Consider the following 26,136-nt stretch of genomic DNA (forward strand, 5'->3'; position numbering starts at 1 on the left):
GCATATTGAGTGCAGCACTTTCACAGCATCATCTTTTAGGATTTGAAATAACTGGAATCCATCACCTCCACTAGCTTTGTTCATAGTGATGCTTCCTAAGGCCCACTTGACTTCACATTCCAGGGTGTCTGGCTCTAGGTGAGTGATCATACCATCGTGATTATCTAGGTCATGAAGATCTTTTTTGTACAGTTTTTCTGTGTATTCTTGCCACCTCTTTCTTAATATCTTCTGCTTCTGTTAGGTCCCTACCATTTCTGTCCTTTATTGTGCCCATCTTTGCATGAAATGTTCCTTTGGTATCTCTAATTTTCTTGAAGAGATCTCTAGTCTTTCCCATTCTATTGTTTTCCTCTATTTCTTTGCACTGATCACTGAGGAAGGCTTTCTTATCTCTCCTTGCTATTCTTTGGAACTCTGCATTTAAATGGGAATATCTTTCCTTTTCTCCTTTGCTTTACGCTTCTCTTCTTTTCACAATTATTTGTAATGCCTCCTCAGACAGCCATTTTGCCTGTTTGCATTTCTTTTTCTTGGGGATGGTCTTGATCCCTGTCTCCTGTACAGTGTCATGAACTTCCATCCATAGTTCATCAGGCACTCTATCATATCTAATCCCTTGAATCTATTTCTCACTTTCACTGTATAATTGTAAGGGATTTGATTTAGGTCATACCTGAATGGTCTAGTTGTTTTCCCTACTTTCTTCAATTTAAGTCTGAATTTGGCAATAAGGAGTTCAAGATCTGAGCCACAGTCAGCTCCTGGTCTTGTTTTTGCTGACTGTATAGAGCTTCTCCATCTTTGGCTGCAAAGAATTAATCAATCTGATTTCGGTATTGACCATCTGGTGATGTCCATGTGTAGAGTCTTCTCTTGTGTTGTTGGAAGAGGGTGTTTGCTATGACCAGTGTGTTCTCTTGGCAGAACTCAGTTAGCCTTTGCCCTGCTTCATTCTGTACTCCAAGGCCAAATTTGCCTGTTACTCCAAGTGTTTCTTGACTTCCTACTTTTGCATTCCAGTCCCCTATAATGAAAAGGACATCTTTTTTGGGTGTTAGTTCTAGAAGGTCTTGTAGGTCTTCATAGAACCATTCAACTTCAGCTTCTTCAGCATTACTGGTCAGGGCATAGACTTGGATTATCATGATATTGAATGATTTGCCTTGGAAACGAACAGAGATCATTCTGTCATTTTTGAGATGGCATCCAAGTACTGCATTTCGGACTCTTTTGTTGACTATGATGCTACTCCATTTCTTCTAAGGAATTCTTGCCCACAGTAGTAGATATAATGGTCATCTGAGTGAAATTCACCCATTCCAGTTCATTTTAGTTCGCTCATTCCTAAAATGTCGATGTTCACTCTTGCCATCTCCTGTTTGACCACTTCCAATTTGCCTTGATTCATGGACCTAACATTCCAAGGTTCCTATGCAATATTGCTCTTTACAGCATCGGACTTTACTTCCATCACCAGTCACATCCACAACTGGGTGTTGCTTTTGCTTTGGCCTCGTCTCTTCTTTCTTTCTGGAGTTATTTCTCCAATGATCTCCAGTAGCATATTGCACACCTAACGACCTGGGGAGTTCATCTTTCAGTGTCCTATCTTTTTGCCTTTTCATACTGTTCATGGGGTTCTCAAGGCAAGAATACTACAGTGGTTTGCATTCCCGTCTCCAGTGGATCAGATTTTGTCAGAACCCTCCACCATGACCCATCCATCTTGGGTGGCCCTACACGGCATGGCTCATAGTTTCATTGAGTTAGACAAGGCTGTGGTCCATGTGATCAGATTGGTTAGTTTTCTGTGATTGTGGTTTTCATGCTGTCTGCCCTCTGATAGAGAAAGATAAGAGGCTTATGGAAGCTTCCTGATGGTAGAGACTGACTAAGGGGGAAACTGGGTCTTGTTCTGATGGGCATGGCCATGCTCAGTAAATCTTTAATCCAATTTTCTGTTCATGGGTGGAGTTGTGTTCCCTCACTGCTATTTACCTGGGTCCAAACTATGGTGGCATCTAGTCAAGGCTATGGTTTTTCCAATGGTCATGTATGGATGTGAGAGTTGGACTATGAAGAAAGCTGAGTGCCGAAAAATTGATGCTTTTTCACTGTGGTGTTGGAGAAGACTCTTGAGAGTCCCTTGGACTGCAAAGAGATCCAACCAGTCCATCCTAAAGGAGATTAGTCCTGGGTGTTCATTGGAAGGACTGATGCTGAAGCTGTAACTCCAGTACTTTGGCCACCTCATGAAAAGAGTTGACTCATTGGAAAAGACCCTGATGCTGGGAGGGATTGGGGACAGGAGGAGAAGGGGACAACAGAGGACGAGATGGTTGGATGGCATCACTGACTCGATGGACATGAGTTTGAGTAAACTCTGGGAGTTGGTGATGGACAGGGAGGCCTAGCATGCTGTGATTCATGGGATCGCAAAGAGTCGGACACAACTGAGTGACCAAACTGAACTGACTGAACTGAAACTATGGTGGAGGTAATGAAGATAATGGCAAATAATATTTCCTGATAAATAGAAATTATATGAATTCCAATTTTAGTACCCATAGATTGATTTTAATAAAGGGCCACATTATGACATTTGTGGGTGGGTCATAGGTACTTTTGCCTTAATGGCTTCTTCCTCCATTTAAATAAATAAAAATCATATTTCATGACTGTTAATATAAATGCAAATATAATCCAGGTTTAACTCATTATTCATATATTCACTATTACTATTTTTTTTTTAAAGAAACTAAAATTTAAATATTTTCACAAGTTCCTAAAACCATCCTGAACCCTACTTAGGCACTGCCTTAGAGATAAGTGACCCTGTCATTTTCTTTTTTTGTTTTTAACTCAGCAGCTCATCCTCCCCTTCCCCATTCATCCAACCATCTAGAAATGAATGTTAAGAATTTAGAATCTGCCCACACTCTGTCTGTGGAGTGTTTTCCTCCCATGGCCACTCTTGCCTTTTGAGACAGACCACATTCTGTCAATGGAATGTGTACCTCAGTCCTAAGTCCTCAGCAATCTGTCTGGGGCCTGGCATGCAGTGAGCACTCAGCAAAGGTGTTCTGGGTGAGTTAACAACCTCCAACTCGCCCCAAGCCCCAGTCCACGAAGCCCAGGCCTCAGCAGCACCTTTCTGGTGCACCAACTGATCTTATCTGTGGCTGCTTTCCCATTGTGATGATGAAACTGAGTAATGCAATCGAGTCCACATGCTCTGCAAAACCTAAAATATTTGCTATCTGGCCCTTTACAGAAAAATTTGGTGCCTCCTGGTCTCATGTTTTACAAATGAAAAAAATGAGGCTCAGAGAGACAAAGTGACTTGCCTAGTGTTGCATGGGCATTCGTGGAACATCAACCAGGTCACCCTATCCTCCTCCCATACACCCACAGCTTTTCTTGGCTCCCTTCAAACTTCCCCTGCAGGCTACCCACTTCAGACCAAGGGTAATTCCAGGAAGAGTCTGAATGCCTCATAAGGGTGCCTGGGATGCTTCCACAGTCAAGCTTCGAGCCAAGGGTCAAGAAGAAGCACTGCTGAGCATCCCAGCTGAGCAGAAATAATGTTTGCTTTGGGTCTGGTGGGCAGGAGCCCATCCTGGTGATTAATATGATGCAGGTGATAGTGATGAAGATAAGGACCATGGTAGCACTTATAAAATCATCTTATGTGTTGGTCACAGTAACCCCTAGGACAGATATATTGCATTGAGCTCATGAAATTGCTGACTTTCAACTGTTTTTTGTTTTTTTAAACTTTTTTATATATAGCTGATGAAAAATGGTGTAATAGTTTCAGGTGAACTGCAAAGGGACTCAGCCATACATATACATGTATCCATTCTCCCTCAAACTCCCATCCAGGCTGCCACATAACATTGAGCAGAGTTCCATGTGGTATATATTAATAGTAGGTCCTTGTTGGTTATCCATTTTAAATACAGCAGGATGTACATATCCATCCCAAACTCCTTAACTATCCTGTTCCCCATCCTTCCCCCTGGCAACCATATGTTTGCTAAGTCTACTAGTCTCTGTTTTTTAAGTTCATTTGTATCATTTCTGTTTAGATTACACATATAAGGAATGCCATATGATATTTCTCCTTCTCTGACTTACTTTCCTCAGTATGACAATCTCTAGGTCATCCATGTTGCTGCAATTGACTGTTTCTGACCCACAAAATCAGAATTTTGTACGACCAAACCTAATGTGACTATCTCATTTCACCAACGATCAGAGAGAGCCTCAAAGACATAAGTCACTTGTCCCGGACATGACAACTAAAGACAAGAGCAAGGATCTAATTGCTCAGTCTGACTCCAAAGCCTTGCACTGAATTTCATACTATTCAACTTCACCCCCTCCGACTGATGACTCCCACCCACCTTGAGGATAAGGTTCAGATTTCTCCACAAGTCTTCAGGACTTTTCCTCTCTTCTCCGTAATAACCACGATGTCCTCTTTCATCCTGACACTACCGACTTCCTCACTCTGCATGTCTAGTCTATCCCCAAGCCGTGCTGAGTTTATTTTTAAATGCCTTGTCTGTCTGGATACTTCATTTTATTGCCACATCCATCTCTTGTCTGGACCCTTCAATGGCTTCCTAACTGGGCTCCTGAGACCTCATTACTGAAGCCACTGTGTTGTTCTCTGCAAAATGCAAATATGACCCCTCCCCTACTCTTCAGTGACTCTTCCTGTTGCTCTTAGTATGAAAATGTCCCCTCACCTGGGCTCTGGGTCTACCCTGCTCATCTTGGGTCCCCTCTCAACCCCTCTTCCATCTACTCCCCGAGCCCCTCCTTGCTTCCAGGCTTCCTTCCACCAAGGCCTTTGCACTAGATGTTCTCTCTGCCTAGAATGTGTTTCCCCTCTGCTCCTTACATGACTCCCCGCAGTCCTCTCTGGGTTCCTAATGCCTAGCATAGCATCTTGGTCAAGGAACACCTAAGGCCACGGTGCTGAAGTGAATGTAATGCCTTGTCTTTAGGACACGAAGCTTGGGGTTGCCTTTCTGGTGTCCAAGTGTCCCCCACCCCCAGCACCCATCCCATGCACCTACCAAATATCTATCTATAAAGCACTTAGGTGTTTCCCTAATTGCTGGGAGTAATTGTCACACGCTTTCTTCAGCCAGGGAAAGTAAACATCCAGAACTCTCCTGAATCCACTCACAATGTGGACACTGACAGGTAACAAGGAATCAGTGACTCCTGGATGCGCAACCAAGTGTTAATTTGCTTAATGTGTTTGACAGTAAATGTAGCATGTTGACAACACTTAACATTAAGTATCAGGCATGTGTTTTGATGTTATTACAAGGAATAAATGGTTTTCTATGGGACTTCTTTGTAGCTCATATGGTAAAGAATCTGCCTGTAATGCAGGAGACCCAGGTTCGATCACCGGGTCAGGAAGATCCCCTAGAGAAGGGAATGGCAACCCACTCCAGTATTCTTGCCTGGAGAATCCCATGAACAGAGGAATCTGGTGGGCTACAGTCCATGGGGTTGCAAAGAGTCGGACACAATTGCACGACTAACACTACCACTAAATGTGTTTTTAAGAAGATGTAGGCACTCCTGAAAGCTTATTTACTTAAAGAATTTTTTGAGTTTTTGAGGGTTTACTTAAGGATAGTTAAACTTGTTAATATTTCATAACTCTTAAGGCCTCCCAGACCAGCTTATGTAACCTATGCCAGATATAGCTGGTTAACTGTAAAATCATCCAAGTGCTAGTTAGGTTCAGAGCCCCAAGCTTCTCCAACTATCCCCCACAGTCCCTGCCCGTCCTCTCACCAAGTGCGGTTGACTCTACCACATGGGGTTGATCCCATGCTCTCCCAGCCAGGAAGTTCAGGCCCTCCTGCAGTCCTTCCTAAACTGCTGCAGCATCTCTCCTCCCTTCCTTCCTCCCTCCCTCTCTCTGCTCTATCCTACAGGTGCTACCAAGCAGCTCTGATGAGGTCATGATCTGACCCTGAAATGTCAATGCACTCCCTGCTTATTGGATACACCTGCACTCCCCAGCATGGGATTAGCACCCACAGCACATGACCCTGGATTCCCATCCCAGACTTCATGCCACTGTGCCCCATCTGTGAAACACCTTATTAAATTCCCTCCTCTTGCTTCAATTCTTTTCACATGTCCCTTCCCTTTCTGTCTTATGTCATACCTACCTATGTAACAATACCTGTCTTACCTTCCTTTTACTGTGAAAGTCCTTTAAGAGTTTACCTTTTAATCCTTTTTTTCTTTCCTCAGTCTGTTCCTCTACTTCTTAACATATGGCTTCCTCACAATGACCAGGGTTGTCCTCCTTTCATCATGCATTACCTGATGGGGCAAAAAGTAGTTCTCAGGAGAGAAGCAAAAAGATCTTAGATAATACTGTGATCTGTGGCCCTCCAGAGGTACAGTATGTCTGTGTTATTAAAATTTCATGGTGAGGTGGTTATAGGAAAGATGTATAAAAAGGTTCTTTGACAATAGATCAGGGAGGATGAAGAGAAAAAAGGTTGAGAAATACTGTTCCATTCTAGTCAGAAGGAACTCTGAGGGTGTGATGAGATTTAAATGAAATTGATATTTATAAAATGCCTAGAACAGTGTGGGGCACATAATGTATAGAAACCCAATATAAGTTCCTGATAATTGCCAGTTTATTGTGCACGTGGGCTTCTCTGGTGGCTCAGACAGTAAAGAATCTGCCTGCAATGCAGGAGACTCCAGTTTGATCCCTGGATTGGGAAGATCCCCTGGAGAAGGGAATGTCAACCCACTCCAGTATTCTTGCCTGGAAAATTCCATGGACAGAGGAGCCTGGCAGGCTACAGTCCATGGGGTCACAAACAGACACGACTGACTAACACACACAAATTGTGCACATAACATATCTAGGCACCATGCTAAGATTTTTACACACATTATCTCATTGAATCTTGCACCCACTCCATGAAGAAAGTACCAGTATTATTACAGACAAGGAAACTGCGGCACAGAGAACTTAGTTTAATTGCTTAATGCCAAACTCCTAATAACTGACAAAGGCAGGATTTAAATCTGTTTGACTTCAAAACCTGACCTTCAGATGCAGTTGGGCAATGACACCTCTGCTCACAATGGGATGAGGCCACCTACTAGTAGGGGCAGAAAAAGGAGAGATAGATGGAATCAACCAGATATACAGCACTCCCTGCCTCCAGACTGATGGATGGTGTCCTTGTGTGCAGGGCCATGATGATGACCGCCTGTGATCTCTCGGCCATCACCAAGCCTTGGGAGGTGCAGAGCAAGGTATGCACTCCTCCAGTCCTGAGAGGAGGAGAATCCCAGTCCTGGTGACAGCAGCTAATGCAGTTTGGATTCTCTAGCTGCTGAGGCAGCCGACTGCTCCATCATCCTCTGGCAAGATGTGACAATCCCTTGTGATGACATAAAGTGGGATGGTAGGGCAGGAGTGGGGTGTATTTGCTGAGCTGGAAACTCAAGTGGGATGGGAGCAGGGGTAGGAGGACTGGGGCTGGGACCTGACTCCATGGAGGGTGTCTGCCTGCTGCAGGTGGCTCTGCTGGTTGCTGCTGAATTCTGGGAACAAGGTGACCTGGAGCGCACGGTGCTGCAACAGAATCCCATTGTGAGTAGAGAAGGGACCTCAGCCTGATACTGGGCGTGTGATCTTGTTTTGGTGGACAGCAGTGACCTGGCCATGATGGAGAGATGTGTCCCTTCATCCTTGACCCACAGATGTGTGACCTTACCACAGAGATGACCTTCCCCTAATGCAGTGGTTCTCAAAGTGTGTTCCCTGGAGACCACCATCAACCTTGTTACCTGGGTACACATTAGAGATGCAAATCCACAGACCACTCCACCCCCTCACCAACCACCTCCCCTACCCGTGCACATCCTGGACCTACCTGGACAGAAACTCTAGGGGTGGGCCCAGCAACATGCTCCCTCCTAAAGTTTGGAGACCCTGTTCTAAGGTGTATCCTTGGCTCAGTCAGCTCAGCAGAGATTGACAAGTGGCCAAAACTTAGATTTCCCTTTCAGTCCTGACAGTCTAGAAGTCTACCTCCCATAGCTCTGTGCTAACAGCACAGACCAGGCAAGGGGAAGACCTGTCCAGCTGTGAATCTATCAGTGTTGAAAGGAAACTTGGCTGGAATGGTCCACTGGCTCCCCACCAGACTCAGGGAGACCAGTGAAAGGGTTTTTGTTTTGGAAGAATGTTTCCCTTCATAGGTTGGATGGGCCCCCTGCTGCATCAGCCCAGGAGAGGCCCAGTGCAGTTAACTCTCTCTCCCTGACAGCCCATGATGGACAGAAACAAGGCGGATGAACTGCCTAAGCTTCAGGTCGGCTTTATCGACTTTGTTTGCACCTTTGTCTACAAGGTAGGTCCTTCGCTTTCTCAGGCCCAACAAAATGTCTCTGATGAGCCTGGGATTCCCAAATGATATCAGGAATAAAAAATCCTGGCAAGTGACCTATGAGTGCTACTTTACAAAGTGCATCTCACCTCCAGTGGCATTTGGTTGTCAGGACAGCCCTGAAAGAGCTTCTGCAACTTTTCACCCAGGCCAGAGCCTGGAACTTCATACATCCTAAGTGAAAGTTTCTCAGTCGTGTCAGACCCTTTGCAACCCCATGGACTATACAGTCCATGGAATTCTCCAGGCCAGAATACTCAAGTGGGTAGCCTTTCGCTTCTCCAGGGGATCTTACCAACCCAGGGATCTAGGTCTCCCACATTGCAGGCAGATTCTTTACCAGATGAGCCACAAGGGAAACCCAAGAATACTGGAGTGGGTAGTCTATCCCTTCTCCAGTGGATCTTCCTGACCCAGAAATCGAACTGGGGTCTCCTGCATTGCAGGTGGATTCTTTACCAACTGAGCTATCAGGGAAGCCCAGAGTTGCTCAGTAAATAATTGTGGGTCAAATGACATATCATGTTTTCAGGCAGAGAAATGGGGAGCATAGCAGGTACGTGTCCAGTTAACTTCCCCAGCTGGCGGGAATATGACAGGTTACAGTTAACTTAATTGTCGAAAGATACTCTGAATTTTCTCTTTGAGTTCTGGCTCAATGTTAAAGTCTCCCTCTTGAGAAACCCACCATGCCCCTATCCATATTATCTGTGCCACCATCCACCTCCCATTGGTTATTTTTATTTTGGCTATGTTGCAAGAGGAGACAGATGTCAAAGAGGAGAAATGACAGGGCCAGGACACAGCATCAGAGCAGGGAGCCTGACCCTATATTTGAGGGCTCTTTCTGCTACGTGAGGGCTTTCCTGATAAACTCGTTGGTAAAGAATCCACCTGCAATACAGGAGACCCCGGTTCGATTCCTGGGTCAGGAAGATCCACTGGAGAAGGGATAGGCTACCACTCCAGTGTTCTTGGGCTTCCCTTGTGGCTCAGCTGGTAAAGAATCCACCTGCAATGCTGGAGACCTGGGTCTGATCTGTGGGTTGGGAAGATCCCCTGGAGAAGGGAAAGGCTACCCACTAAAGTATTCTGGCCTGGAGAATTCCATAGACTGCATAGGCCATGGGGGTCACAAAGAGTCAGACAGGACTAAGCGACTTTCACTTTCACTTGAGCTGCAGCCCTTCTGCCTGCAGGGGGCGCACGAGTGCATCTCTGATATAACACAGACTAACCAGGATACTGCAAGCAACAGGGCAGGGTAGCTGATGCTCTCTGTGATCATCAGTAATATACAAAACAATGGGGACTGGTCTAAGAGCTTTACGTACATTATCACAGCAACTCCATGAGGTACCGTCCCAATTTCAAGGGGACCTGCCTAGGGTCACACGGCTGGTGGCACAATTGATCTGAGCACAGCTAGCTCTGGCTGAACTCTGCAGTGGACCCTGGATGTGCCATTCTGACCTTATGCAAATCTCTGCCCATCTGCATCTCCATTTCTTCCCCTAAAAATCTAGGAGTGAGGAGTCTCATTGTCCCACCTGGCAGGAGTTTTCTGAGGACCAAAGGAGACACAGTGCATCGTAACCTGTCATGTGCTGTGCTCAAAGGCATCATTTTTATTCTAGGGCTAAGAGACCTTCAGAATCCTCTTCGCATCCTGATCTCCTTCAGCAAATACTGACTGAGTGTCTTTGTGCCCCAAACCCTGTACTGGGCCAAGGTCACCCCAGTGAACGAGCAGAGATGTGCCTGCCTCCCCAATGCACAGCTCTGGAGGCAGACTGGCAGAGGGAGTCGCTACAGTGAAATGCGATGTGGGAATGAAAGTTTTGGGGAGCTGCTAATAGAGGACTCAACTTACCTTGGGGATCAGAAGAGGCTTCCCTGGGGATGTGATGTCTGAGTAGAGCCCTCAAGGAAAAAGAGGGGGAAGTTAGTTCCAGCAAAGCGACGAGCTGGTGTGAGGCCCAGACAGAGATCTGGAATGTCCGGAGGGTTCCAGTTGGTGACGAGGAAGCCCACTGGGTCTGGGAGCCTTGTGAAGGAGTTTGTGCTCCAACCTGAAAGCCAGGTGGTGCCACAGGAGGGTATTACGCAAGCGAGGTATGGGACCTTGTGACTGAGGGCCCTGCAGTGTCGTCTCAAGCACCACTGGGTGATGGAAGCTGTCGCCCACCTGGGGAAGCTCACTCCAGTGAGGACATGACAGACTGCCCTGCCTGGAGCCCGATCCTGGGGCTCCGCACCTGTGCCAGAGCCTCTGTCTCTTGCAGGAATTCTCCCGTTTCCACGAGGAGATCACTCCCATGCTGGATGGGATTACCAACAACCGCAAGGAGTGGAAAGCGCTTGCTGATGAGTATGAGACCAAGATGAAGGGGCTGGAGGAGGAGAAGCAGAAACAGCAGGCAGCCAACCAAGGTTTGTGGAAAGGGGAGGATGGGGGGTCCCAACCCAACACATACTGGGCGCTTGTGACCTTACACACGTGGGCCCATTCAGGCCACTCCACAACCCAATTGCCCCCATTCTACATATGAGAGCACAGAGGCTCGCAGAGGTGAAGTGTTGTGGTCAAATCACACCGTTAGCAGTGGCCCAGCCTGGTTCCCAAGATTGAGGATCCCAGCAAAGGAGCCTCCCCTCTACTCCTCCCCGACTGCCCCTGACCAGAGTAGGACAAACTCCAGTAGTAAAGTGGTGGATGTAGGGCCTCCAAAAGCCCTTGAGTTTTCAACTCTTGGTCCAAACAAGGTCAGAGGGAAAGCCCGCTACAGCCTCCTCTCACCTGGTGTGTTCTCTTTCCTGTCTGATTGCAGCAGCCGCAGGAAGTCAACCCGGCGGAAAGCAACCTGGGGGCGGGCCTGCATCCAAGTCTTGCTGCGTCCAATAGCAGAGCGAGGATCCAGGGCCCAGGCCGGCCCCACCCTTCACGGACAAGAGGACCCGGGCGGGTGGGAAACCACACACCACCTTCTGCTCGAGAAGTCAGAGTTGTGGGGTTTGAAAACTGAAAGAGAATTTAGTTTACATCTTTCCTAGTGGCTTTCAAGCCTCTTTTTCAGCTGTGAGAACTTTTTATTGAGTGACAACTGACATTTTAGCTTTCACAGACTCATTAGTGCCAGACTCACCTGCTTACCTAGAATCTTTTGTGCTCTTATACTTTCATTTTATAGTACACAAATATGCAATCATTCACAAAAGTAGAGAATTACACAATGAATTGCCACCTACCCATCACGCAGATTCTAACATCAGGATTTTTGCCGCATTTGCTTCATCTGTCCTTTTAGAGTTTTCATTTTTTTCTTAGCTGAAATATTTAGAAGCAAATTCCAGGCATATCATTGACTCCTCCATTACGCATCTTTAAAGATGAATGGGTGTTTTCAAACATAATCACATCATGATTACATGCCACACATGAACCCCTAGTATCCAGTTGTGGCGGATGCTGCGATGAGCTGCCCAGACCCTGTCCTGAAGACCATGGTCTCAGCAGTGACGAGCCCTGTCAACAGACAGCCCTCGGTCTCAGTCCCTTTGGGATTACCTCATCCGCGGGGAGACAGTGTGCCTGAGGGTGGTGGCCTGCAGCCAACGACAGATCCATGCCAGGTGTTAAGGCCTGTCCATCTTGGCTCAACCCAGGACAACTTCGCAGCAATAACACACACATCCAAGATGAAAGGTCCTGGAAGATGCCACTCTTCACTGCTCTCACTGGGAGTTAGTAAGCAAAGGAAAATGTTTCAAGTTCACCCAAGTATGGTACACAATTCAAGTCTCTTTTCCATATTCTCTGTCCAGAGATTGTTTCACAGTTGTCAACTGGCAAGTGTCTTTGCTTGAAACCATAATGTCAAAATATCTCTTTTAGCACATATATGTAGTGTGTTTGTGTGGAAAAGCGGATATACCGAAACAAGGGAGTCCTCGTTCAGAAGGTGGTACAGCTTTACAAAAGTCATACTGGCAAAAACCTGGGAATGGAGCGATGTTATGGGAAGCAAGTCTGAATGGTTCCTTGTGATCCATGAAAAGTGCTGTGAAGAAAGGACAAGTAAACTTGGAAAATTTTGGAGAGGCACCCTGGGCTGAGGTCTTCTCTGAGAGATGACCCTGAAACTAGAAGCCTTTTTCTAGTTAGTAACCGGAGCAACCCTCAACAAGCACATAGGACCCAATAAAGAAAGACACACCTGAGCAGAGCTGCGGGTGGTATTTTCTTTTTAATCTCCATAGTGTATTTGTTAAGTTTATTTATAAGCAGATCACTTCACTATTTACAGTACATGAGCATAGAGATTCTACAGTTTTTGTGATGTAAACAATAACTCCACAGTGGGAGTTTGAGAAAAGAAGCCAGTTCTTAAGTATTTACAGACGTTAAAATAGAACTTTATACTCACAGAATAATAATACATAGAGCAATTTGGTTAAATTATCTATGAAACTATAGAATCTGACAATGTACAAATACAGGAAAACATTTTCTCATTTAGAAGGTAAGACAGATAAATCACACCAGAAATAAAATAGGGACGATGACAACCACAATAATTAAAAGCAAAGAAGTTTTCTTCCTTGCCTCTCACAGATAAAGTATTTATATAAATAAGGACACAACCCAACAAAATGGAAAAAATATATAAAAAATCCTCTACCAATTAAAAAAAATAGCAAAACTAAAAACTCGATTCTCAATCATTAGCAGTGTCCTTTAAAAAATTAAAATTTAGCTTTCTATTATAAATAACAAAGCAGATGTGTCCCTCTGTGTAGGTGAAATTCTTGCACCTTTCTCAAGAAATGCATCAATGTAATTCCACACACACACAAACATAGGCGTGCAGACACACACACACACACACACACACACACACACAGCCTTGCACTCACGCACCCCAGGCTGTAGTTACCTTGTTGAGCTTCCTAATAAATAATGCCCCCTATGGTAGTACCCCTGGGGATACCCAAACCTCACAAGGTGAGCCGTTCGCTGGTTTGACCCTGTTACAGAGCCGGGGAAAGCCCTGGCTTCCTATTGCTCAGAATTCTCTAGGCTGCATGGTCACACCAAGAGAAAAGAATTTGAGTCCAAGATTTGGAAATGCTGGAAGGGACCATAGGGACCACCTTGCCCTGTCAATTAAGGCTAGCTACAGACACCATCTCTTTAGAAACCTGGGGTGGGTGGGGGGAGGAATCTTGGGTTGGTTTCAACATTAGCAGCCACCTCTGGAAGAAGCAGATGCTCCAAGCCAATGCTAATGCTAATATCGCAGCACAAGGAAGTGAAGGGGGTGGGTGGGTGTGAATTTCCGGAGCAGACTGCCCCAAGTTGGACTTCTGGATGGTCATCTTCCACTGAAACCATTTGGAAATCCAAGCGGTCCACTTCCCTGGTCCACTGACCACCCTGACCACACACCCCTTGAGATTTCCAACCTCTTTCTGTTGGAATCAGAACATTCCTCAAGAAACAAAGTTGGGAGTAGTTTATGACTTTTTATTCCTAACACAAAAACACTTGACAAGATTTTTAAATACAAAATACAAAACAAGCAAATAAAAGCTGTTTGGCTATTCGGTAGACCATATCAAAGGCCACGGCCAGGCCCCCACAAAATCCTCACGCACAACCTCTCTGCTTGTCCTGAGGGTCCAGTGGGGGCCACCTAGCAGAGGTTCACTTAACAAGGTCAGCAGCTGGGCTGCCAGTATTGCAGTTACAGTAAACCCCTCCTGGGCACCTGGGCCAGGTCCACTCGTGTTTCCGCTGCCCTCAGGAGAACTAGTGTATTTTTCTGTCTGAGTGGTTGCTTCTGGGGCTTCTGACTGGTGTTACACTGGGCTCTAAACACACAGACAGTTCGCTCATGTCCTTGCATTTCATTCCCAACATTGGTGTTGGACTGCAAGGTGGTCGAAAGGCTTTATTTGCCTTCTATCTGGGTAGCTGGTGGATACAGTCTTTGGCCACTAGATGGCGACTAGACATTGATAAGGCAAAGTGCGGAGGTGGAAGCTGACCAATCCCTTCAAAAGTCACCCATGAGCAAGGCTGGCAAAGTGGAGGTCTGGAGGATCCTTTGACAAAACATACAGCACAGAGGGGGTCCTAGCTATAAAACACCTCTTGGAGGTGTTGTTGCACAGCCCAGGGACTGACCACCTACAAAACCCTATTCTCCGAGCCCCCAGTTTGGGCAGTTGGGTTTCTGTGCTGCTTCTGAATGTGCAAGGCATTCAGATGAACTGGAGTTTTCTGAAAATCTGCCCCACAAAATCTCAGAGCCTCAGCTACCACTGCTATACCATTAAAGAAACAAAAAACAAAAGCTGCCCTAAACATATGCAGTGTGATCCATGCCTCCTGTTGCCCCGTATGTTTTACAATCATTTGAAACAAATGTGTGAAAAGTGCCTAAGTTAAGCTGTTTTGCAAAAACAAGTGTATTGCTAGTATTGTCTGAGAGCAAGAGAGAAACAGCCAAGTGGTCACAACATTCAGATTGAAAGCTGTTTGGTGGGGACGATGACAAAGCTAATGTGAGATCTGACATCACCATCCAGCCAAGCTGGGGTTTAACTTCTCACCATCCCCACCAGAAACTATGGCTTAGATCTGTCCTGGGGAGCTGGCCTCCTCATATAAGGTAACTCGGCCAGGACCATGTGGATTTGAATTCCCTGCTAGTTGGTTACCTTGCAGAGAACTCTCACCCTGAACATAAGCTGGGCACAGCCAGAGAATGGAATTGGTTTCATGAGTTAATGATGGTTTCCCGATGCTCCAGGATGGGAATTTTAGCCCATCAGAGGTGAAAGGGACTTTAGTGCTCAGCCCATCCAATATTCATTCCCATCTGTAAATGAGGAAACAGAGGCCCAAGATCACATAGAAAGTAAGAAACATTGGGTTTCTCACTTTAAGATGGCTTATAGGTAAGTGACTTGCTCTGCAAACCCATTTCAATTGGCTGTGCTGTCTTCATTTTTTTTTTTTTTTTTTTTACAAAAATAGGTACCAGATCAAAAAGCATCGCTCCATTTTCAGGACTGGCCCTAGGATGGGCTCTCCCTTGGCTGATGTCTATGAAGGCATCTCTGCCTTCCTCCCTCACCAGCCCGTTTGCTGGCCCCTGTCCCAATGCCTAGGAGAGGACCTCACATCGCCCAGGGAGATCCATGTTTGCCAGTGTAGAAACATGGAGCCAGGCTTAGTGTCATGGTTTTCTCAAAGTGCTTTTATTGGTTTAATGCAAAGTCAGCCTCTGCCTGCTTCCTGGGCATTCTACAGCCGGCTCCCAGGGGCCTTCCGCTCTATGTCTGTTTTGAGCCAAGGGCATCTCTATGCACGAAGGTTTCCCAGCTCCTGAGCTCTCCCTCCATTTACCCTGTACCCCTGGACTCAGCAGACAGTTCTGGAGCCCATCTATGTGTGCAAACGTCTCAGGGACTTGGGGCCCAGCTTAAACATATTGCACATAAGCATTAACTGGTTTCCTTCTGCCCCAATGGGAAGGATCCCTCTTCTTTGGCCATTGAAACCATTAGGTTCACTTTATTTGCTACTATACATTCAACTTCTTTCCTTGGTCATGTCTGAGGACAATTGCTAAGTCACAAATGGTAAGAAAAGACTGCAGTTTCGACATGAGTGAGTCAGATCAACAAATCCTTTGGGTTGATTCTGCTTCACAGCTGGGACATCCCATTGCTCAAGCTGGGGGCTCGGCTGTCATTTCAACTGAACCGGAGGCCTGGAATAGGGTTTCAAGCTGTCCATGCAGAAGGGCTGCACTGTCATGCCGTCCCTGCCCCTCAGCTTGCATGTTGCACATGCCTAGAATTGCTCTCCAAACATCAACAAACACAGGCTTTAGGCGAGAAAGATTTCTTACTGCATCTCTTCCCACATAAGGACCTGAGTACCAAGTCTTTGCAGTTCAGAGCATCCCACCCCACCCCGCCCCCCCACCTTCCTCCTCCCACCCTGGAGCTCCCAAAGCCTTGCCTCTCTCCTGAGCACATTCCACACACAGGGCTATGAGAGCCCACAGCAGCTGTAGACACCTGACTGGTGCTTTGTATTGATACCTCAAAGCAGTGTTCTAATTGGGGGGCAAGGTGTGACGGGGAGAAGAGGGTCAGGGCCTTAGCTGCACTCCATCCACTCATATTCTTTACCTCTTTGATGCATTTTCCTTCATTAACCAGAGCCCCCAAGAGTGAGGATTCTGATTCAGCCTTGTACCGACTGAGGAAGGAGATGGAAGAATTCCACTTAGCATTTAGATGGAACATATTTGGAAAACACCAGCACGGCACAGAGATGGACAGTACAACCTGCCTTGTGTGGGTGGCTACCAACACAGTCTACTGTAAGCTTGTATGGCAATCACATGTAAACATGACAGAGAGCAAATACTAGGACAGAGCTACAATGAGATGGTTGCCAATGGCAGCTGCTCCCTCTGGGTGACTCCTTAATTTGGTAGGAAAGAGACCAAGGTTGACTGGTTTTCCTGGAGAGACCTTGGAGTTTCCTTGGTAAATAATACACAGCACCGAATGAGTCTTCGGATGGAGGTTGTCTGCAGGGTTGGTCAGTTTTAGAACTTGTATCCTTTTACGTATGGGATGGTGAGAAGAAACTGCTCAATGCCCTCAGCAGGCACCCTCTCCCATCCGCAGGCCCCAGCCCCAACCTTAAGCATATCACCAGGACTAAACTCAAATCTCTGCTCAAGAGCTAGCATCTGACCACCTACAAATGCCTTGTATTAATCTGAAGTGAAAGGGCGGCTTTAGCTGACCCGGTAGAGGGAAGAGACTTGTCCTTCGCTAAAAATCTGCATTTCTTCGCCCTAAGGTACCATCTGCCCATGGGAGAACCTCTGGTCTAGTGCAATCAAGGAAGAAGCAAACAGAAGAGGCTTAGAGATCTTCTAGTCCAACCCCTCCTGAGACTTAGGGAGACTTAGGGAGAGGAAGGGACTCTGACTTACTGAAGTCACAGAGTTAGTTCTTGGCAAAGCCAGTACTCAACGCAGCTCTCTCCACTCTGAATGTATAGTTCCTTTCTATTTTTTCCACAGGATGAAATTTCAGTTTACTCATTGGTGCAAATCAGGAGTTAGGGGAGGCATCAGGTGGATTTAAATTCTATTCCATTCCATTCCATTCTATCCCATAACGATTTACTGTGTGCCTACTGTGTGCTAGGCAGTGAACAGCTATAAAGGGAATTTATAATGTTCAGACTCGTGCCATGGAAAGTCTTTTTGGTCTATCCTCATAAACCCTGCCTTCTCCAAACATATTCCTGTCCACTATTCCTCTTGGCCCCCACCTTCAAGCGGGATTGTGTTGGAGTAGTACTGGAAGTCCTGAGCCAAGGAATGGCTTAAGGGCAATTTTCTCTTCATAGATCAGGACATGACATAGAGGGATGGGCCAGCATGAAACCTGGTCACCACAGGGTTCTGTTTGACAGAAACCTTTCAAAGATTAGACCAGGATGTCAGATAGGTTAAATTCCCATCAACTAGTCATGACTGCTCAGAGCACTATGATGATGATTGTTGAGCATGACCAAGTTCAAAGAACATGAGTGCAGTGGTCAACTAGTTACGTCTGCAACTGGTCAAGGATGTGGGAATAGTGGCCCATATGTCATGTACTTGCTAGATACCACCTTAGAAGCCACAGCTATCAGAGCTGGCATGGACCTTTGAGATCAGCCTGCCTAATTCTCCTCCTTGGTCCATTTCACAGAAAAGAAAGCTGGGGTCCAGAGAGGTGAAGTGACTTGCCACACAGGAACTCAGATTCCCTGTTTCTTCCCGTGCCAGTCTCCTCCAACCTTCTCTGTGGGCTTGAAGTATGCTCACCTCTCAGGAGAGGCTTATCGGCCCAGTTAACCTACTGAGGTATTTTATAATCTTAAGAACATAAACAGAAAACCCAAACCCCATAACTACCAATTGCCAAAGAACAGGGCTTGGCATTAGTAATATATTATATCACTTTGTTTAGTTAAATGAGCCAAGTTCAAACTTTTTTTAAGCAGCAGGATCTTTTTTCTCTTCTTTTCTTTCAAATACAAAAACTCCCCAAGGAACTCTGATGTGTGAAAAAGACCAAGCTGGAGCCACTCTGTCTGAAGCTGAAGCAGTGTGCTCTTACCCTGCCTGGCCATGCTCCCCCTCACAAATGGCCCCCAAGGCACCTCCCGAACATCCAAGCTGGACATGGCTTTGATATCACTCAAGAACACAAACTTTAAAGTAAAGCCCAATGAGAATGTTTTCTAAGTTGGAAAGGAGCTTAGAGATTGTCTTATCTATCCCCACGCCTTACATCCCCTCCTGCTCCCTGTTACCCCTGCCACCTGAATAACTTCACAGGTGAAGAAAAGGGAAGTCAAGCTGAAGGAGGATGAGGTGGTAGCTGGCCCCAAAAGGGCAACTGCTCCAGATCGCCTCTCTGCATCACTCCAGGTGCATCCTGAAGCTCTGATGGCGTGTCCAAAGGTGTAAGCACACCCAGGACCCCTTGGATCAAGACTGGTGCCAAAGCCTGAACTTGCCTGATATTGACAAGGCAGCTGCCAACTCACCCCCCAAAATGAGCCCCGAGGTGCCTAGCCTGTTGTCCTTTTCAGTTGAACCCACCTCTACCAGTCCTTGCAACTTTGCCTCTTTACCCTAGCTAAGGCAGGAGGAGGGGCCTGGGTTGGGCCACTATAGTCTCACGGGTTGTGAAACCCTGGGCAAGTCATTTTGCCTCCTAGGGCACTGCAGGCCTCACCTGGAAAACGGGAATAATGCAGCTCACCCCACCTTCCTTCCAAGGTCCGTGGGGATCTGCGCACTCATGGCCAGGCACAAACTTTGAGTGTGAGCTGGGCACCGACTATAAACGGGCCCCAGCTTGCTCAGTGAGACAAGGCAGCGCTTGGCAGAACAGGCCCAGAAGCAGGCCCTCTCTCCAGCGCTCCCGGCGGTGGCTGCATGCCTCTCTCCCTGGTGACCAGTCTTCCGGCCGCCAGCATCTCTGGGGCATTCTGGCAAAGGGAGCGGTGCAGGTCAGTGGCAAACACCTCACGACAGTGCATAGTTAACAAAACCAAGGAAGCAACACAATAATCCCAGGCACAGGACGTCTGAGCCATAAATACATTGTTGTAAGGATATACTTTTTTTCTTCAATTAGAAATGAGTTTATAATCCTGATTCTATTCACGAGTAACGATTTCATCATCACACACTACAGACGAGAAATGGTATGGTGAACACAGCTGCACGTCTACGAGGGGATGTCGGTCGGGGAGGAAGGGGAGGTGGGTGCAGGGCCAAGCGTCTGGCGCCCACCCAGGACAACCCGTCGGAAGCGAGGACACTAATGTGGCAGTGGAACATCAACACCATGGAAACTCACAGACAGAAGCAGCTTTGTTCAATGTAAACATTGATTTTTTTTTTTAAAAGGACAGCAGTTCTGAGTTTCTCTCTCTCTCTCTCTCACGCGCTCGCTCTCTCGCCCTCTCATATACTTAATTTCTTTGAAAACGTAAACATTTTGGAAGGGCCTTGTCTGAGGTATTGAGGTATTCCTCGAAGGTTAAGGCTGTTATCAGTGCAGGCTCTGCTGGGCCTCCTTCAGTAAGCTGTCAAAATCCATGGCTTCGTACTTGGTTTTCACTGACGCAGGCAGGGCCTCTTCTGAATTAGAATCTGGGCGGGGGTGGAGGAGTCAGTGAGAGGGGAAGGCAATGAGTGATTCAGAAAGCCTGCCGATCAGAAAATCTGCCACCAGGGTCAGCCCCACAGAGCGGAGGTAGCCTGAGGTTTCAGAGAGCAGTGGGCAGTGGCTCTGCGTTCCTCCGGGCCACCTCTGCCATGTGGGTGGTGTCTTGGGGGCTTGGCTGCCCTGGTTGCAGGCTGGGGATGCCTGAACCAGAGCCCTCCTCCCAGGGCTCCTTTCCTGTTCCAGCAGCCTCTAATTCTGCTTCTCCTAATGGTTTCATGCCCTTTAGGAAACCAGTGCAGAAGTCACGTAAGGCAGACAACTACGATGTCCTCAGTGCATGGCTGGGGAACTGAGTCCCCATGGGGGGACACAAAGTCAGGAGCACTGCCTGGTCAGGTGCCTCCGGGGTCTCCTGACACTCAGATCTGCACTATGGAGGCTGCAGCAGACAGTGGCCTACCACGAACTCTCTCCCAAATTGTACTTGTCCTCCTTTACCAACTTGTCCCTAGATGGTGAGGGCATGATGACAATACTGTTTCGCTGTGGCCCAGTAATGGACAAGGCTGCTGTCTGTCAGGGCCACCGTGGATGGCAGGGCCTATGAGGTCAAAGAGACGGCAGCTGTGGTTCTGCCACCTGGCTGCAAACACGAGACTGGACCTTCCAAGAGGCCACAAGAGGCTTCATCTCTTTGGTACCAGTCCTGGCATAGGGCAAGACAGACCAGACGCCAGAAGGAAATCAAGAGGACAGCTTCCAGGCCAAGTGGCTGCCAAGTTATTCCCACCAGCCTGGGGGAGCCTGGTCTTCCCCCGTGGCTCAGGGGTAAAGAATCCTCCCCAATGCAGGAGACGTGGGTTCAACCCCTGGGTCAGGATGATCCCCTGGAGAAGGAAATGGCAACCCACTCCAGTATTCCTCCCTGGGAAACCTCATGGACAGAGAGCCTGTTGGGCTATACTCCATGGGGTCACAAAGAGTTGGACACGACTCAGCGAAAAACAATGACAGGGGAGCCTGGGCATGGGAGCCATGTCCAGAGGGGACTTTAGGTTTCAATAAAGGAGGTCACTGCCCCCAGAGCTTTGGTGAGCAGGATGTGCAGGGCCTGTGTACTCACCGTAGTCAGTGTAGCGGGGCCAGCAGAAGTGCCGGAGCCCCCCATAGCTCAGCTGGAAGGAGGGCTCGCTGCGCTTCCTTAGGGCGGCGCCATTCCTCAGGGACAGGGCAGCATGCTCAGAACACCGGTAGGTGATGAAGCCATACTTCTCGCCTCTGGAAGGAGAGGAAGAGGGGAGCGTGTCACTGGGCCAGCCCGGTGGACACTGTCCGACCACCTGCTACCAGGTGAGGAGCGGGAAAACCATGAGTCATGAGTCAGTGATTCATGACTGCGTCGCATGGCTCCCCGACAGACATGATGATGGTCACTGGGTTGGCAATAAAATACTAAGAAGTGCTGGCCACCACCCGTCGCCTCACAGGCTCTTCAGACACCCTGTGACCGGGGACTGTTGTTATCTGTCCCTCTGGGATGAGGAACAGGCTCTTGAGTTTAGGATTTGCCCAAAGACAGGGGGCAGAGCAGGGACTCAAACCCAGACTTCCTGCCTTGAAACCTGAGGCTTTTCATGCTCCTCTCTATTTCCTTCACAATGCCCATTTTTCAGGATCGGCCACACCTACGCTCCATCCTACCACTCCCACACCCTTCAAAGTCAGCCTCAGCTGTCACTTCTTTTTTTTTTTTTAATTAAATATTCATTTATTTATTTAGGCTGTGCTGACTCTTCATTGCAGTGTGTGGGATTTCTCTAGTTGTGGCGCTTGGGCGTCTCTTCTTGCAGCACATGGGCTCTGGAGCACACGGGCTCAGTAGTCGTGACATGCGGATTCTCTAGGGTCTCTAGCCGTGGCACACAGGCTTAGTTGCCCCATGGCGTATGGGATCTTAGTTCCCTGACCAGGGACTGAACTCACATCCTCTGCACTGGAAGGTAGATTCTTAACCAGTGGACCACCAGGGAAGTCCCTCAGCCACCACTTCTTTGGCTGTTAACCTGTCCTTCACCTTCCCTAAGATTGCTGGTATTGCATATACATCTCCTCCTTCATGCCTGCCTATTCAGCATTATCTCCCTGCCCTCTGACAACACCACCCAGTACTCAGCTGGGCTCAGGGCACCAGGGTAAGGCACAAGACACTGACCCTCCTTGGCTGTAGTGATTTGTTCAAGCATGAACCTGTCACCCAAAACAGAACCCCAAAGATTCCATGCCATATCTTTGCCTGGAACTCCTGCTTCCCTGGGTAGGAGATATGCTCACAGCTCACAGCTCACAGATATGCTCACAACCACTTTGCTAGCATGAGGGAAGCTTGCCTGAGAAGAATGCCAACATGAGGGGGGCCTAAAGTCAGATCTACTCTCACCAGTTTCACAATCAAATGAATCCTGATCTATCAGCCTGCTACTCAGATTCCACAAGTACAGCACCATCCTACCACTCAGCACAGGTCTACCGACCTCAAGTGCCTCACAAACATGCAACTGAATTGCATTTCCTGACACCTCCCTGAATCAGGCCAAGGCTGGAACCCTCTGACTCTAAATATCTGAGACTCATGAGTAATTTTTAAATCTTAACAAATTGAACCATCTCCTTAGAGATTAATTTTCTTGCTTTGTTTTTAACATGTTCCCTCATGTGATATCCCAAAGACTGCACACAACATAAAATAGTTTGTGTCATGACTTTTTCAAACAAATTATGACAAAAATACACACCATAAAATTTACCATCTTTATTATTTTTCAGTGTATGGTTCAGTTGTGTTAAGAACATGCGTGCATGCTAAGTCGCTTCAGTCGTGTCTGACTCTTTGCGACGCTATGGACTATAGCCTACCAGGCTCCTCTGTTCATGGGATTTTCCAGGCAAGAATACTGGACTGGGTTGCCTACTCCAGGGGATCTTCCCGACCCAGGGTTTGAACCCATGTCTCTTACATCTCCTCCTGCACTGGCAGGTGGATTCTTTATCACTAGTGCCACATTGTGTTAACTTACACTGTTGTAAGATGGATCTCTAGAAATGTTTCATCTTGCAAAACTGAAACTGTGTACCCATTAAACAACAACCCCCTATACCCTCTTCTCCCAGCCCCTGGCCACCACCATTCTACTTTCCATGTCTATGAGTTTAACTTCTTTAGATCCCTCATGTAAGTGGAATCACACAGTATGTGTCTTCTTGTGACTGGCTTATTCCACCCAGTATAATATCCTCAAGGTTCATCTATGTAGTAGCATGTGACAGGATTGATTCCCATCCTTCTTAAGACTAATATTCCACGGCATACATATACATCTTGCTTATCCATTCTTCTTGAGTTGTTGTCAACTCTTGGATATTGTGAGTAACAGGGCTATGAACATGTATGTGCAAATATCTCTTTAAGATCTCGCTTTCAATTTTTCTGATGATATACCCAAAAGAGGAATTGCTGGGTCAAATGGTCAAATTCTATGTTTAATTTTATGAAGAACCCCCATACTATTTTGCACAATGGTTGCACCTTTTATTGGCTTGTTTGGGTTTTCCATAACATCAGTTGGAAAAAACCCGAATCAACTTCTTGGCCAACCCACTACATTCTGACCCATAGCGCACAAGGATTCCAGTCTCTCCACATCCTCACTTGTTAGTTTTCTATAGCCATCGTAAGGGATGTGAGATGTGTAATGATTCTTATGTAGAAACTATTTTCTCACTGAAGTTTTTAAAAGTCATTATTAAATTAGAATTTTAAAACCTTAATAACTTAGTTTGCAAGTAATAACAGGAGATACTTCAAATTATTTCAAATCTGACGAAGTTTTGACACCTAAGTTGTGCATTTATATGCAACCTATTCTTGCAGATCTCCCGAGAGATGAAACACTGCTTCCCGGGTGAGTGGGACACAGGGCTGCAGCTGTAGAGGAATGGAGGGATGAAGTAACATGGGGTTTGCAGCCAAGAGTGCAATGCAAAAGTGCCTTCAACCACCATGGGCTTTTGGCAGCCCCGTACCAGCTCTAGGATGGAAAACCAGAAGTGGACATATGGGCTGCAGATCTGGCTCTGCCACTAACTAGCTGCTCAGTTAACTTATCTGAGCCACCCAGAAAGGAAAGGCTGCATATGTCACACGCAAGTTGGAAAACTGAAGTAAGACAACGCACGAAAGTTGCCTCGCACTTTAGCAGAGTATCAGTACATGTTTGTGGTGATTCCTGGGCTGCACAATTGTTACAGGTCCTCCCTTCTCCTGTACCTGATGGTAGGTTTGTCCTGGAAGTCCTCCTGGGCATCTCCAATGTGGTGAGCCCTGAATTGGGACCTCTGCACACCCTTGCTGCCCTCCTCTGTGAGAGCCTGACTCACCTCTTGCTTCTCGTGAGCACCTGGCACTCCACAATCTCGCCAAACACTTCAAAGCGCCTCTTCAGTTCACGCGAGCTCATGTCACTGGAGAGATTTCGAATGTACACCACGCGGCCTTCACCCTGCCGGAGGGCGACACAGAGGGACCTGTCATTCGGGTTGCCCCCTAGATGGCGGGCTCCCACAGAGTCCTCGTCCCCAGTCCATGTCACCTGGCTGAGAAAGCGACTCCAGCTGGGACTGGAGTCAGAGATAGGACCATGACAGTCACTATCCCAGAGGACCTGCCTTACGGGAGGAGGGGGCTGTTAAGCATCGGACGGGAGGTGGCCCGAAAGGAAGCGACTGTGTACTTGAAGGGAATGAACAGAGACTGGGCGGAGACAGGAGAGGGAGTCACCACTACTACTGTAACTGCACCCTGAGTAGCTTCTGTATCTGTTTGGAGTCTGACTTCTGGTATTGGGGGAGGTGCTAAGGATGCTAAAGGGCGAGCACTGGCAGCCAGGTTGCTACAGGTCAGAGGGGACAGGGGCATAAGGATGTGGAGCCACCATTACCTTTGGTTTTGCCAGGGTGCTATGTAGACACTTGTCACCTTTAGGTGCCAGGCCCTTAGACCCGCCCACCAGAGGGGGTGCATCGGGGAAGCCCGGTTGGGACCTCCCCCGCGTCCCACCACCATCTAGTGACTGGATCCAGTTAAAGCCATGGCCATCAGAAGAGTGGCTTTGATTTGCTGAAGAAACTCCAGCTGTGCTCCTGATGGGCAAGACCACCAGGGTCTGGTCTAGACAGGCTTTCTCTGGAACAGGTTAAGGCCAGCGATTCTCCAGCCATGCCCTCCTGCACCTCAGAGGGCAGCGGTCCAGAGAGGGCACTGCTGTACAGTCTCAGACACCAGGTACGTTCCCCAGGGTGGCCCAGTTCAGCTCCGTGTAAGAATGCAACCGCCCCCTGCCCCCTCCCCACCCCCGCCTCCTCCAGCACCTTGAACTAACAGGCCCATCCCCGCTTCTGCACCCCCCCACCCCCTCCGCTGTCCTCCTGAACCTTTGCTTGGATGGTTTCTTCCATCCCTTGGGGCCTAGCTCTCTGAAGATGCCCTTTCCAGACAACCATGTAAATAAATCCTCCCCACAAGTCAAAACATGATTTGTTTCAAACATCTTAGTTGTGGCGTGATTAATTTCACAGTGCACCTCCCAATCTGTAATGACAGTATTTATTGCTTTGCTTATGAGTCTGTCATCTCTCTCTCCCTTCTGGCCCAACCATGGGAGTGGAGACCTTGTTTGTCTCATTCGCTGTTGCCATCCAGCACCTAGAACAGGGCCAGGCACGCCACAACTGCTGAATGGTCACACAAGGATCCCAGAAGATGCTCCATGTGGTTTTAAGTACCTGCTTGCAGACAGCTGTGTGTACACACCTCCGGGGTATGCATACCTCG

General features: G+C 47.5%; 2 protein-coding genes across 9 annotated transcripts in view; one reads left to right on the plus strand and one right to left on the minus strand.

Annotated features, from left to right (window-relative positions):
- PDE6A (phosphodiesterase 6A) overlaps positions 1-12,392 on the plus strand; it is a 74,655-nt gene extending 62,263 nt beyond the window's left edge. The window contains exons 18-22 of the mRNA XM_043465002.1: positions 7,269-7,332; positions 7,598-7,672; positions 8,352-8,435; positions 10,757-10,904; positions 11,303-12,392. Coding sequence (XP_043320937.1) covers positions 7,269-7,332; positions 7,598-7,672; positions 8,352-8,435; positions 10,757-10,904; positions 11,303-11,376 — 445 coding nt within the window. The 3' untranslated portion in view covers positions 11,377-12,392. The remainder of the gene's footprint in view (positions 1-7,268; positions 7,333-7,597; positions 7,673-8,351; positions 8,436-10,756; positions 10,905-11,302) is intronic.
- Positions 12,393-12,702: 310 nt separating this feature from the next.
- Positions 12,703-26,136, minus strand: part of PPARGC1B (PPARG coactivator 1 beta) — a 118,617-nt gene continuing 105,183 nt past the window's right edge. For all 8 annotated transcript variants that reach the window (XM_043464997.1, XM_043465000.1, XM_043465001.1 and 5 more), the window contains 3 exons: positions 24,684-24,805; positions 21,373-21,527; positions 12,703-20,233 (listed from right to left, as the gene is read on the minus strand). In XM_043464997.1, coding sequence (XP_043320932.1) covers positions 20,133-20,233; positions 21,373-21,527; positions 24,684-24,805 — 378 coding nt within the window. In that variant the 3' untranslated portion in view covers positions 12,703-20,132. The remainder of the gene's footprint in view (positions 20,234-21,372; positions 21,528-24,683; positions 24,806-26,136) is intronic.

Source organism: Cervus canadensis, chromosome 4 (assembly GCF_019320065.1).
Source record: "Cervus canadensis isolate Bull #8, Minnesota chromosome 4, ASM1932006v1, whole genome shotgun sequence".
Lineage (NCBI taxonomy): Eukaryota > Metazoa > Chordata > Mammalia > Artiodactyla > Cervidae > Cervus > Cervus canadensis.